Below are 12,344 nucleotides of genomic sequence, written 5' to 3' on the forward strand. Positions count from 1 at the left end.
CCGAGAAACACTTCGAAGTGGATGCATGTTGAAATATCCACTGTTTGACTCTCAGAACAAGTTCAAGTGAAGCTCTTTTATCTGAAGATTAACAAATTTTATAACTTCATTCCTACGATAAAAACAATATCCTATCAATTCATATTGCTCATCAATTGAATTAGGCATAAAATCAAGTCACCAAATCGAATGAAAACTCACAGTACAAGGGGAGAAGTTTACAATGTCGGAAAATCTTTTTTCCGGGTTATTTTGTTTTGCAAAAAAAAGTTTTGTATCTTATCAAAGCTTCAATAAATGCTTCATGACATTTACTTGGTCGATTTTATTTTCAAGGAACTCAATTGGGCATTCATCCTCTTATTATCAACTACTTGAGGATCCTAAATCAAGATGGGAAAACATCGAAAGCCCACTAAAACTCCTGGCGCAAAGGTTGTGTCAAAATCAGATGAGGATATCCCCTCTTTCGACGAAAATGCTTTATCGGCATTAACTTCGAAAATTGAGAAGGGATTCGCAAAAGGCAAAGCATCAAACAAATCTCCTGAATCGAAACCCAAATCCCCTAAGCCAAACAAAGCGAATACGTCGACAAATTCTACAGACTCAAAACCAAAATCTAAACCGCAAGAATCCGGTCGAGGAACGAAGAGAGATGCGCAAGGCAATGCAAAGGGCAAAGCAGATGGATCATCCAATGAAGCACCAAAATCAGGAAGTGATAGAGAGGTCTTACTACAGGAAATATTGGCATTGGGAGGAACAGAAGAAGACTTAGATCTTGTACTTGACGCTCAATCCGACTCTGAAAATGAAGACGAAGGAAAACCGGCATCTATCGACAAGGGTTTCAAGAATGAGTTTGCCAAATTTGTGGCAGGGCTTGGAATCGAGGGACGAGCTCCTGGAGCTGAGGCAGATTCAGAAGTTGAGGATGAGGTAGAGGGAGTAGATGGTGACGATTGGGAGGAGGCATCTGCATCAGCATTAGAATCAGGAGAAAGTGAAGAGGAAGAGGCTCCTAAGGTGCCAGAGAAAGCTGCGGTCAAGGCTAAAGAATCTTCGAAGGATCAAAATCGCCTGGTTAGTAGCTTCCTCTCTCTATTTTGAGTCCACTGACCGATTATAGAATTTTGAAGCCCGAGCAGATTGGCATGCCGCAGAGCTCCTCACCCTTCCCACAGGAGATTTCAGCGAGTCAAGACCATACCAAGAATCGATAAAAAATCTCAAGGAATATGCCACGACCCTTCTTGAAGCGGATAGTACACTCTATGCCTCAAAACATCTTTCTGCGACTTCTTCACATCGTTTTCTTGCCACGATCATGTCCTCTGGTACATTATCCGATAAGATTTCCGCGTTAACTTTGGTTGTTCAGGAATCCCCAGTTCACACTACAAGATCATTCGAAAGTTTATTAGATTTGGCGAAGAAGCGAAGTAGGGGACAAGCCGTGACAGCATTGGGTGCTATGAAAGATTTATTGGGAGCTGGTGTTATGCTTCCTGCAGATAGACGTCTTCGAACATTTCCTTCTCAACCTGGACTTCTTGGTACGTTACAAGAAAGCGATACTGGTGTCTGGAGATCTGGACAACCTTTACCCGGAAACATGACCAAAGCGCATCTTATTTCATGGGCATTCGAAGATTGGCTCAAGGAGTCATATTTTGATATGCTCAAGATTTTGGAAGTGTGGTGCAACGATGAGGTAGAATATGCTCGTTCAAGAGCTGTTACCTACGTTTATGAACTGTTGAAGGAGAAACCAGAACAAGAATCTAATTTACTACGATTATTGGTCAACAAACTCGGTGATCCAGATAAAAAGATTGCTTCACGATCATCATACCTTTTATTACAACTCCAAACCTCTCACCCATTGATGAAACCGATCATCATTAACTCGATAGAAAACGAACTCATTTTAAGACCTGGACAGAGTTCACACGCCAAATATTACGCCATTAATACTCTCAATCAAACGATTCTTAGTTCAAAAGAAGAAGAGGTTGCGAAAAAGCTTCTGAGCATATACTTTGGTCTTTTCGTATCTCTTCTCAAAAAGCCTGAAGTCATCAAACCTACGGGTCCTAAACTCAACAAAAAAGGAGAAATACAAGGAGGCGGAGGTGCTATGGGAAAGAAGGCAAAGGAAAAGTTGACAGCAGAAGAGGAGGCAAAGCAGGCAAGCGAGGAGACAACAGAGAAAATGATCTCCGCAGTTTTGACTGGAGTCAATCGTGCATTCCCATTCACAAAGACGGACGACTTGACGTAAGTTCAGTTATTTTGTTAGCTGTTGACAATGCTAACTAATTTAGGCTTGAGAAACACATGGATACCTTGTTCAGAATCACACACTCATCCAATTTCAATACCAGTATTCAAGCTTTGATGTTAATTGAGCAATTGTCAACAACAAAACACCTTGCTGTCGACCGATTTTACAGAACCCTTTACGAGTCCTTACTCGATCCTCGTCTAATCACATCTTCGAAGCATGCCCTATATCTTAACCTGCTCTACAGAGCTTTGAAAGCAGATGTTAATATCAAGCGCGTCAAGGCTTTCGCAAAGAGAATGTTACAAGTTGTAACCCTCCATCAACCTCCATTCATATGTGGTATCATCTATTTGATGAGAGAGTTAGAGGTTACATTCCCTGGGCTCAAGTCTCTTTTAAAAGATCCCGAAGCAAATGATGATGAAGATGAAGTATTCCGAGATGTGCCAGAAGATGGAGAGGCCGTAGAAATTCAAGCCACAGAATCCACAGCGAAACCCAAGGCAGATACATACGATGGAAAGAAGAGGGATCCGGAGCACAGTAATGCCGACAAGAGTTGTCTGTGGGAAATTGTAAGTCTTTCTTCATAGAGTAAGAGAGCTGCACTAACAATCAAAGATTCCTTTCTTAGTACACTTCCATCCCTCAGTATCTCTATTTGTTGACCGCCTTCTCAATGACGAAAAAATGCCACCTAAACCAGATCTTGCTTCTCACACCTTGGCCCATTTCTTAGATCGTTTTGTCTACAGAAACGCAAAAGCAGCAGCTGGAGCACCAAAAGGGAGCTCCCTTATGCAACCTCTTGCTGGTGGAGCAAGTCAAGGTATTCTTGTATCCAATCGTGGTTCCAAGGTACAACAATCCGTCAATTCAGAAGCATTCTGGAGAAAGAAGGCAGAGGATGTCGCGGTTGATGAAGTCTTCTTCCACAAATACTTTAACCAAATCGGGAAAGGCAAAGATGCAGCAAAGAAGAAGGAGAAGAAGGAGAAGAGGATGGGCGAAGACGGAGAGGATGATGAGGATGAGGATGAGGATGAGATTTGGCAAGCTTTGGTTGAAAGCAAGCCAGACATTGAGGGTCCAGAGTCTGATGATGATGATTTGGACATGGATGATTTCGATATGTCTGAGGACGATTCTGAAGGTGGTGTTGATATTGAAGGATCAGATGAGGAAGTTGACATTGAAGGAGAGGACGAAGATGAAAATATGAAAGATGACGAGGAAGATGATGGAGAAGGAATCTTCTCTGAAGAAGACGATGACCTTAAGGACAGTGATGATGAAGCAGGATCCGATATGGATGCATTATTCGAAGCTGAATTACAGAGAGCAAAGAGCCCTGAGGAGGAGGAAGAGAAGAAAGAGACTAGCAGGAGCAAGAGGAGAAAGCTTAAGAATCTTCCTACATTCGCTAGTGCAGATGATTATGCGGCTATGCTAGATAATGATGGAGATGAGGATATGGGTATGGGAAAGGGAAAATAAAAGAGTAATGTTGGAGATGTGAGAAGAGATGTAAAAAGCTCGTTTATACCGCTACGAGAACTATGTGGAGATGTTGGCGGTAGTCAGTATGAGTATTGTTGAGATGAATTAAAACAATTATACCCGCGTCAAAAGTTTGAGTAAAAAAAGCGTAATTATTGAGTGAAATATCCTGATCTCAAATAAAACCTTGAAGGAGGTTCACAGAAAGGGAACTTCCACACCTCGATCGTCTTGATTATTGTTCATTGTAGGCTCATAAACTCCCCATCCATAATAATCCTTAATCCAAACGTGTCAATATCATCCATTTTCTGTCTCTACTCATCAAACCAATCCAATTCGTCATTCTCCTCGAAAATAGCCCTAAACTTTTTTCCCTCCTCACCTCCAACGTCCTTCTCCTCCATATGAATACAATGTAGCTTTGCGGTATCAGAATCTCCAGGAATAAAAGCACGGAACATGAAATATCTGTCCTCTGTTTCGGGGATGAGGACTTTGCCTAGGAGGTGCAATCCATAGGCGCTATTAGCTACGCGGACGGACTTTAAAGAGGAGGAGTCGAAGGAGGTGAGGGTGTGGTCTGAGACGTGAGATATGGGGGCGAAGTACTGAGGTTCGTGTTCTGTGAAGTGGGTTAAGAGTTAGTTTAGAGCTGTGGTCGAAGTTATGGCTAGAGGGGAGGGGAGAGAACGAACTATCGGTTTCGTGACGGAGATGTTGAATCTTTCTTTTTAGTTCAGTTTCAATCTTGTTGAAGGCGATAATGCTGTCCTCTTTTGGTGCATGTATTGGGCCAATTTGAACGGTTTCCGCAGTAGCCATGATGAATGATCAGCTGATTGTCTTGTTTTTTTGATGAATTCGACGTGGCGCTTGTCAAGGACTTTAATTTTGCAAGATGTGGAAGCTATTTGTGAGTTAGAGCAAAAGTCAGATGCACACAATACTGTTGTGAAGCTCAAGTGAATACATCAAAATAAAATGACCAGTTGGTGGAAAGAGGGGTCCCATTTTATAAGTTGTTGGTTCACTGGTGGTTTGAAATCAAACAGGGGTAGCTGGAAGTGCATAAATGAGGGGCTTTGTTGTTTATCATTGACCTATGCATCATTCAAAACAGGTGTTGGCCTGCTTGGCTGTACACTTCTCAACGTGCCAGAATGCACACATGATGAGTATGATTGGGCGACAATTAGTAAAAGTCTCCTTTTTCATGTACAGAGCGACCTTCAAAATGGAGCTCTATATCGAGCTGTTTATGGACACGAGGTGACGTCGTTGAGCATAGCGTGATTGGGATTTCATATATTGTACCACATTGTCCATTCACAAAGTAGAATACATATCTAATTCTAGCACCGCTTATGGCTTTACACCATCAAAGATTTTCAATCAACTTTACTTCAAACTAAAGCAGGTACGAATTATTCAATACGCATCTAACTCACTAGGGTAGACAGCTAGCTCTTGAGTTTAGAGGTTAGTTCTGGCGAGATAAGATAAGATTTCGGTAAAACAGAACCTCCGAATTTTGTGGGGTCAAGTCGGAATCATTGATCCTCGGCTGGTTTGCGCTGCAGTAACCAGATAATATAAAAACTCACAAATTTGTCTTACTTGTTGTAGTTGACGTTTAGTATAAGAAGTGTTACTTGCAATTGCCCATTCTCTTTTCTGTATCAGCATGCGAAGGTCATAGCCTTTTAAAGTATCATAACTTCAGATGTCTTTCTCTCGTCAATTTTTACAGCCTCGAGCTGGAATATATCGAGCTGTAGGTCACACTTCAGGAATTGCACAATGTCGTGGAGCAGCTTTGAGAAATACGTCTCTGTCCTCTTCTTCCAGAACTTTTTCCACGGCTCGTCGATTGTGTAGTGCGGAGAGTAGGTATTTTTCCACTTTCTCTTCAAAATATTTGACTGACCTGACGCTACAGCTACTATTCCTCCGCCTCCGCAACCATCCTTTCTCTTACGAACTCTCACTTTCTTTGGAATAGCCATTGTCTTCACTTCCGTAGGCTTTTCAATAGCTGCCTACCCAGCTTTCAAAGCCGCCAATGCCATACTCAATCCTCCATCCGATGAGGAATCGATCAAGTTATACACACCAACCGATGCGAAATCTCTCGAAGTCGAAGCGTACATAAACAATCATCCACTCGTAGAAGAACTACGATCCCGACCTGAGATTACAGAATCAAGACCACATTTGAAAATCCCTGAATCACAAAGAGGACATAATCTTACAGGTGGAACATTGATGGGACCCGGACGTGTTCAAGTACCACCATATGTATGGACTGAAGCAGGCGGTAAATCCCTCGTGTCGATCTCCTACCTGGGAGAAGATCTATGTGGACATCCAACCATTGTACACGGAGGATTTCTAGCTACAATGTTAGATGAGGGGTTAGGACGATGTTGTTTTGGTGCATTGCCGAATAGGATTGGTATGACGGCTACTTTGACGGTCAATTATAGGGCTCCCACGCCTGCGAATACATTTGTCGTGTTAAGAGCGGAGACTACAAAAGTAGAAGGGAGAAAGGCCTGGGTTGAGGGAAGAATTGAGACTTTAGTTGAGGAGGGAGAGACGCCGAAAGTTCTATGTGAGGGAAGTGCCCTCTTTATTGAGCCTAGACAAGCCAAGGTGAGTTTGAAAGGCTGTAATAATGTTGTCATAAATGCTAATGAGTTTTTAGATGATGGCTAGAATATACCCGGCTACATAAAATGTAAGAGGACGCATGCTCAGTCCAAGGACACAGGAGAAGAAAAATGTCAATATAGAAGGCGGATCCACGTCGAGAGTAAGTATTCTGGGTCTGGATATAAGATTAGACAAGAAGTGTGAGATCTAGATATTACTTTTAGACTACTCGAATAGAAAGATATAATTTCATGGCCATACTTTGTACCAGCACCAACTCACAATTTCCCATCGCAAGCACGACACGCATCTTCCCGTTCACCTAACTTAATACCTTGTAACAAATGCAAGTAATAGATTACTTTCCTCTGAAATATAGTCGCGAGACAACAAACACGTGATTCAATACCCCACCATGTAGTAACGGTAACATCCTCACGCATTTGTCAAATTTATGTGTAGTGCGGGGCAGAAAATTATAGTGCACCGGTAGCGGGTTAAATAAGGGGAGACTCTTGACCTTGTTACTGGCGGCGATCCATTGATTTCGATTGCGTGATTGTCTTCTCTCTTCTTTATTCTTTCACTTCTATCCCGACCCGACTATATCCAAACCTACTCTCATTTCCTCACACAAAATCTTCAAGATGGCTACGTACGTTCTCTCTTGCGTTAAATATCTAATCACTTCTACGTTTGAGCCCGAACAGAAAGATACATAAAGAGAGCTGAACAAAATACTAACAACCTCCCACAGAAACATCACCTGGCACCCATCGCTCACCCGCGCCGAGCGCACCACCCTCCGCAAACAACGCGGCATGACAATCTGGTTTACAGGACTCTCTGCCTCAGGAAAATCTACCATAGCCACAGCCCTCGAGCAACATCTCCTGCACCTCGGGCACGCAGCCTACCGTCTCGACGGCGACAATGTGCGATTCGGACTGAACAAAGATCTTGGGTTTGACGAGAAATCCCGCAACGAGAATATTCGTCGGATTGCCGAAGTCGCAAAGTTGTTCGCCGATAGCTGTACAATTGCGTTGACTTCGTTTATTTCTCCGTACAAGGCGGATCGTGCGGTTGCGAGGGAATTACATGAGAAGGCTGCGAATGGGGATGAGGCAATTCCGTTCATTGAGGTTTTTATTGATATTCCGGTTGAGGAGGCTGAGAAGAGAGATCCAAAAGGATTGTACAAGAAGGCTAGAGCGGGGGAGATTAAGGAATTCACCGGAATCAGTGCGCCATATGAGGAACCTGAGAAGGCAGAGATCCATTTGAGGACGGATAAACTGAGTGTGGAGGAGTGTGTGCAAAAGATTGTGGAGTACTTGGAGAAGGAGAATTTGTTGAAGTTGTAGATATAGATACCTTGGGTTAAGACATTTTGGGGACTGGGAGGATATTTCGCAAAAACACTAGAAATGATAGAATTCAACGATTAAAAACTTTGATCGATTTGAAAACAATTGCTTTGTTGATATCTCTTAATACGATACAATAATACAAATGCATGCTTCAACAAATATGAACCCAATGCCATGCGCCAACTTTCACTCGCCATATTCATATAACTCCTAGTGCCATCTAAATGATTTCGAATTCATAATAGACATAGGCCGTGTATTCATTGCCTTCTTGTCCGCCAACTCCCGCAGCAGCGATCTCTGATGATAATGCTGAATCATCTTTTAGAGCCTTTCCTTTCTTGTCTCGACCAAAAGCATTACCTCCGAGGTAACCATATGCTGAATCGAGGGCTGTTTTCGCTTTCTTTGCTCCTTTGGCGTTTGACTGGGAAGGATTAGTAAAATTTGACAGTACTTAGGCTTTGCATTCATACCTTGACCAAACCACAGACAAAATCCAGAGGTAATCCATATCTCAAGACCGTCTCAACAAATACTCTCAAAGTTAAGACGTGTATCCATATCATAACAGCTTCACTCCAACCAGTTCTACTAAGCCTTAAAGCTTCACCCCATACCTTGCGCTCATCCTTTTCTACTCGCTCAGCCTCCTTCTTCTCCTGCTCCTGCCCACCCTCTACATACTTGTAATCGCGGGGAGTCCATTTATTTTCTCTGCATTTGTGTTGAAATTCTGCGCTGTGCTTTTTAAATGTTGTAACTGCAAATAATGTGAATTCATCATCGTGGGTAACCTCCACCGAGGATCTTGGGACAACCATAGGAGATATGGTTTCATAAGTCTTGAGGAAATCCTTTTTGACATTGGTTGGAACAACGACGAGGTGAGTTTCTAGGTATTCGGAATCCTGTACTAGTAATTTGGGATCGACGACTGGAGTAAGGGATTTGGTAGAGAGATTTCCACTTCGCGTTATTAGCATTTTACCAAAACCCCAGAACACAAAGCTCTTACGTTTGTTTCCGCTGTAATGTTGTAAGATTTGTCTTGACTTGGTTGTATTGGGTCATTTTACCCTTAACATCATTATCGATACTAACAAGTTCCTTTATTTCGTCAGCAAAATCGTTCACCCCTAACTGCGAATGTTGCCAACCTTTTGTAATGAATCGATCAGCTCTGCCAGTGGTTTGTCGGCACGGTATTTGACTTTGTTCCAAGAGAAAGTACGTAGGTATTGGTCCGCTGGTTCTATACGCAAACCATTAGCCCAAGATCATAATCACAAGCTCGTAGATCACTATACTCACTATCATTGACAGTTTTTTGTTGTGCAATCTTGCTCTCATCCCCTTCCAATAAATTGCGAAGAGATTCCCCAACTTTTGCTACAACACCTTGACAAGCGCTTTCCAACTTTGCAAGATCATCTGCTTGCCCAACCAATGCATCCAGTGTACCGATTTTAAATTCAGGGATCTTGAATGGTATAGTGGTTCCATTATCCGTAGAAATTGTAGACCGCAAAGCTGTTAAAGCCTCATCTTTATCGCCAGAGGGAGAGATAGATGTTGGCAGAGATACCAGCATGTATTTCGTGGGGGCAGACATAGTTGGAGCTTCCGAGTAGATTGTTGGTGAAAGGAGTAGTGTGGTGTAAGGGGATAGAATCGAGAAGCTCTCGCTTGCGTTCCAGCTGAAGAACTCACAAGGCAATACTTCGTCGTCCCGGGATTTCTTGGATCGTTGTAAGACTTATTACATTCTTTGTGCTGGGGATTTGGAGCTTCGAGCTTGCTTGCTGCGATTGATGACGGGCCGTGCACGATAAACTAGGAAGCTGTGAACAACTTCATCAAATCTCAAAACCATGCCTCGATGCCACTCCCGAGCCTCAAAATCACCGTTTTTAAAAGAAATACTTAGCTTGATGGCTGTAGATGATTCGGTTGGAATAAAGTATTGAGTTCACTGGTGCACCCATGGATGGTCCAGTCATTTGTCTCTTTGCTTTGGAGCTAAAAGAATCATGAGACTCTTCTTTTCTGATCTCATTCCCTTTATACTTCTCAAGTAGTATGCTTGATACTGCCTCAAAAGCGAGTCTAGCTAATATAGTGATTCCTTCTCCATCTCCATCAAACAGTGCTTTGTTCTGGATTATAGTACCATTACTCGTGGTAGATCCGTCAGTAGTACCTACAGCTCTCTTTTCCGCAAATGCATTCTTCAGCTCCGCTTCCTACTCATCTTCGTCAAAGTATCTTCTCTTCTCTTGTTCGCCTTCTCTGCTCCGTTCTCTGTGTCCTTCTACTTCGTTAGCTGTTTGACCGTTCGACTTGAGATACAATCACTGATGGCACAGCCATTTGGAATTTCATCGCAAAACCCAAGAGCTCCAGACGTCAGGAAGAAACGCTACATGTGTGCAGTGTATCCGATATTCTGGATTGGCACACTGGATATGGAGGATTCCAATTCCCAAAAATATTTTATATATTTTAATATTTAAAATTCCAAATACTTCGAACCTTTTAAATGTCATGTGTTCTAAATAGAACGATTAAATCAAAAGATATCAATACGTAAATCGATCAAAAATCCAACAGCCCTTTACTATCAGACTACATTCTAGGCGATAGAGAAGCCTGCGTGCGTGCTTCGCTTTAGGCTGCTTATGATGGCCAGTATATGATCTTTCGGGGTTGGAGATTACAGCAGATAGACAGAGGTCCCGAAAGGAGATAGGTCGTGGTTGAAGACCTACAGAGCTCACTTATCGTGTATGTCAGCGAGAATTCCACTTATTATCTATAGCTCGAAGAAGAATTGACAGGTAGAATAGAAAGAGGAATTAATCTCGCGGAGAACAACCAACCGTCAAGATAGCAATCGACCGCGGAAGATCCTAGCTTTAACCTTTTGAATGCAAACACAACTTCTAGAACAACGCTAGAGTCTATAATATTATTGGCATCGTTGCTCTCGTAAGAATGGTTGTGGCCGTGCTCCTGGTGTTGGAGCGACCAAACATCGATGGGGATCTCTGTCGGCAGATGCGGGCTACTTTTTGTCGGCCTGGGTAGATGACGATGACTAAGAGGACACTCCCGGCAGCTAGGCTATCGGCAAAAGTCTAGTTCAAAAACAAGTGCCTGTGCGTCTTCCAAAGACTACTCCGAGATAAGCCTGTCTAACTAGTTTGACATCGAGTCCCATGGGTATACTATGCTAGGCTAGCGTTAAATCCATACGTATGGACAAAGTTTGAACTCTCTATTGTAGTCTCTCATAACATGCTTGCGCACGACTAGATATGGCTGATGGGAGTTCAACCGTGCGTAGGAAGCATGAAGTCAAATCAGATATATACCGTATGTATCTTTGGTGTCTGTCATGTTCCTACACTAACGATCAATGGCTTGAGAGCTAACACCGCCTTCATAGTACCGTACGAGAAATACTGAGCTTCCATGGGTTTCCAAAGGAGTATTTACACCTTAGTATTCCCACGCCAACGATTCTTGTCGTTAATAAAGTCATTTATGCGATCAAGGACTGTCAGTACGGTCAGTACTGTACGCTCTTATACAGCAGAGAGTCAATACTGTCTATGTTAGTGCCTGAAAACTTTGAAACGGTTATTCTACTCTACTGCAACCTCTCCATCAAATGTCATATAACAAACCCTTGGCCTCGTCTTTGATCCTCCTCTGCACTTCTTCAACAAATCACTACAAGAGAGTAAAATAATTACGGCACAATTACAACTCCCACCCATCTAGTAAACACCTTTCAAAACATTAAATAGCTGCTATTGATCATCTATCTGTGGCATGCGAACAATTGTCTCCTTCTCATATCACCATCTCTTAGGTGTCGATATCTTATTTTATCTGCATACCCTTACACACAACTCTAATATCCTCTTCATTTTAATTCAATACAAATAATTTTCCATCGAGCCCATTTTATGTATGATTACAATGGGCTTCTCAAAAATTTACCGTTCCATTGCTCGACTTTTTTCGATCAAAGACATCAAGATCACAGATCAAGAAAGTTGCAAGAGTCCTAAGAAGCTCACAAAGAGCCAAGAGCCTACAAACGACAACAAGACTACTTTGAACAAGGTTATGAACTTTGTTGGCTTCTTGAATAGCAGCAGATCCAAGAGATACTCCACAAGTGACTAAGCAATAATACTTATCCCTCCGAACTAGGAAGTCTTCAAGAGACTAAACACTAACACTGAATTACCAAGATCGCAAACACTGGTTGGCTCCTTGGATCCTCCGTCAACAGGAGATGTCACAGTGGAAATATTTTTGCAGGTAGCTCAGCAAGCTAGCTTAGACGATGCAGTTAGCAGTAACATCTCTGATGGTTTTACTGGTCCCTCATTTACTGATACCGTGTTGCCAATTTTGATGGCAATTACTACCGGTATGTTGATCTCCTTATGCATTCTATCCTACAGAAATGTAAGTGTTAATAATATATTCTCAGGCGCAAA

General features: G+C 42.4%; 6 protein-coding genes across 6 annotated transcripts in view; 4 read left to right on the plus strand and 2 right to left on the minus strand.

Annotated features, from left to right (window-relative positions):
* Positions 1 to 393: 393 nt before the first annotated feature.
* Positions 394 to 3,790, plus strand: SS1G_14385 (hypothetical protein; the record flags this gene model as incomplete). The annotated part of the gene is made up of 4 exons (XM_001584566.1): positions 394 to 1,086; positions 1,133 to 2,283; positions 2,331 to 2,868; positions 2,915 to 3,790. 4 exons carry the CDS (start codon positions 394 to 396, stop codon positions 3,788 to 3,790), a joined length of 3,258 nt encoding a protein of 1,085 aa, XP_001584616.1.
* A 320-nt stretch (positions 3,791 to 4,110) lies between these two features.
* SS1G_14386 (hypothetical protein) lies at positions 4,111 to 4,618 on the minus strand (the record flags this gene model as incomplete). Its single annotated transcript, XM_001584567.1, has 2 exons — positions 4,111 to 4,418; positions 4,492 to 4,618. 2 exons carry the CDS (start codon positions 4,616 to 4,618, stop codon positions 4,111 to 4,113), a joined length of 435 nt encoding a protein of 144 aa, XP_001584617.1.
* A 901-nt stretch (positions 4,619 to 5,519) lies between these two features.
* Positions 5,520 to 6,533, plus strand: SS1G_14387 (hypothetical protein; the record flags this gene model as incomplete). Its single annotated transcript, XM_001584568.1, has 3 exons — positions 5,520 to 5,682; positions 5,736 to 6,451; positions 6,504 to 6,533. The coding sequence occupies 3 exons, from the start codon at positions 5,520 to 5,522 to the stop codon at positions 6,531 to 6,533; spliced, it is 909 nt and encodes a 302-aa protein (XP_001584618.1).
* Positions 6,534 to 7,098: 565 nt separating this feature from the next.
* On the plus strand, positions 7,099 to 7,818 carry SS1G_14388 (conserved hypothetical protein; the record flags this gene model as incomplete). The annotated part of the gene is made up of 2 exons (XM_001584569.1): positions 7,099 to 7,106; positions 7,209 to 7,818. 2 exons carry the CDS (start codon positions 7,099 to 7,101, stop codon positions 7,816 to 7,818), a joined length of 618 nt encoding a protein of 205 aa, XP_001584619.1.
* Positions 7,819 to 8,148: 330 nt separating this feature from the next.
* Positions 8,149 to 9,439, minus strand: SS1G_14389 (hypothetical protein; the record flags this gene model as incomplete). Its single annotated transcript, XM_001584570.1, has 5 exons — positions 8,149 to 8,238; positions 8,301 to 8,793; positions 8,843 to 8,934; positions 8,985 to 9,079; positions 9,139 to 9,439. The coding sequence occupies 5 exons, from the start codon at positions 9,437 to 9,439 to the stop codon at positions 8,149 to 8,151; spliced, it is 1,071 nt and encodes a 356-aa protein (XP_001584620.1).
* A 2,375-nt stretch (positions 9,440 to 11,814) lies between these two features.
* The window catches only part of SS1G_14390 (predicted protein), a gene marked incomplete at both ends in the record, with an annotated part of 1,645 nt that continues 1,115 nt past the window's right edge, over positions 11,815 to 12,344 (plus strand). Inside the window, 2 exons of the mRNA XM_001584571.1 lie at positions 11,815 to 12,016; positions 12,185 to 12,274. Of these exons, the coding sequence (XP_001584621.1) occupies positions 11,815 to 12,016; positions 12,185 to 12,274 (292 nt within the window). The remainder of the gene's footprint in view (positions 12,017 to 12,184; positions 12,275 to 12,344) is intronic.

Source organism: Sclerotinia sclerotiorum, genomic scaffold, assembly GCF_000146945.2.
Source record: "Sclerotinia sclerotiorum 1980 UF-70 scaffold_33 genomic scaffold, whole genome shotgun sequence".
Lineage (NCBI taxonomy): Eukaryota > Fungi > Ascomycota > Leotiomycetes > Helotiales > Sclerotiniaceae > Sclerotinia > Sclerotinia sclerotiorum.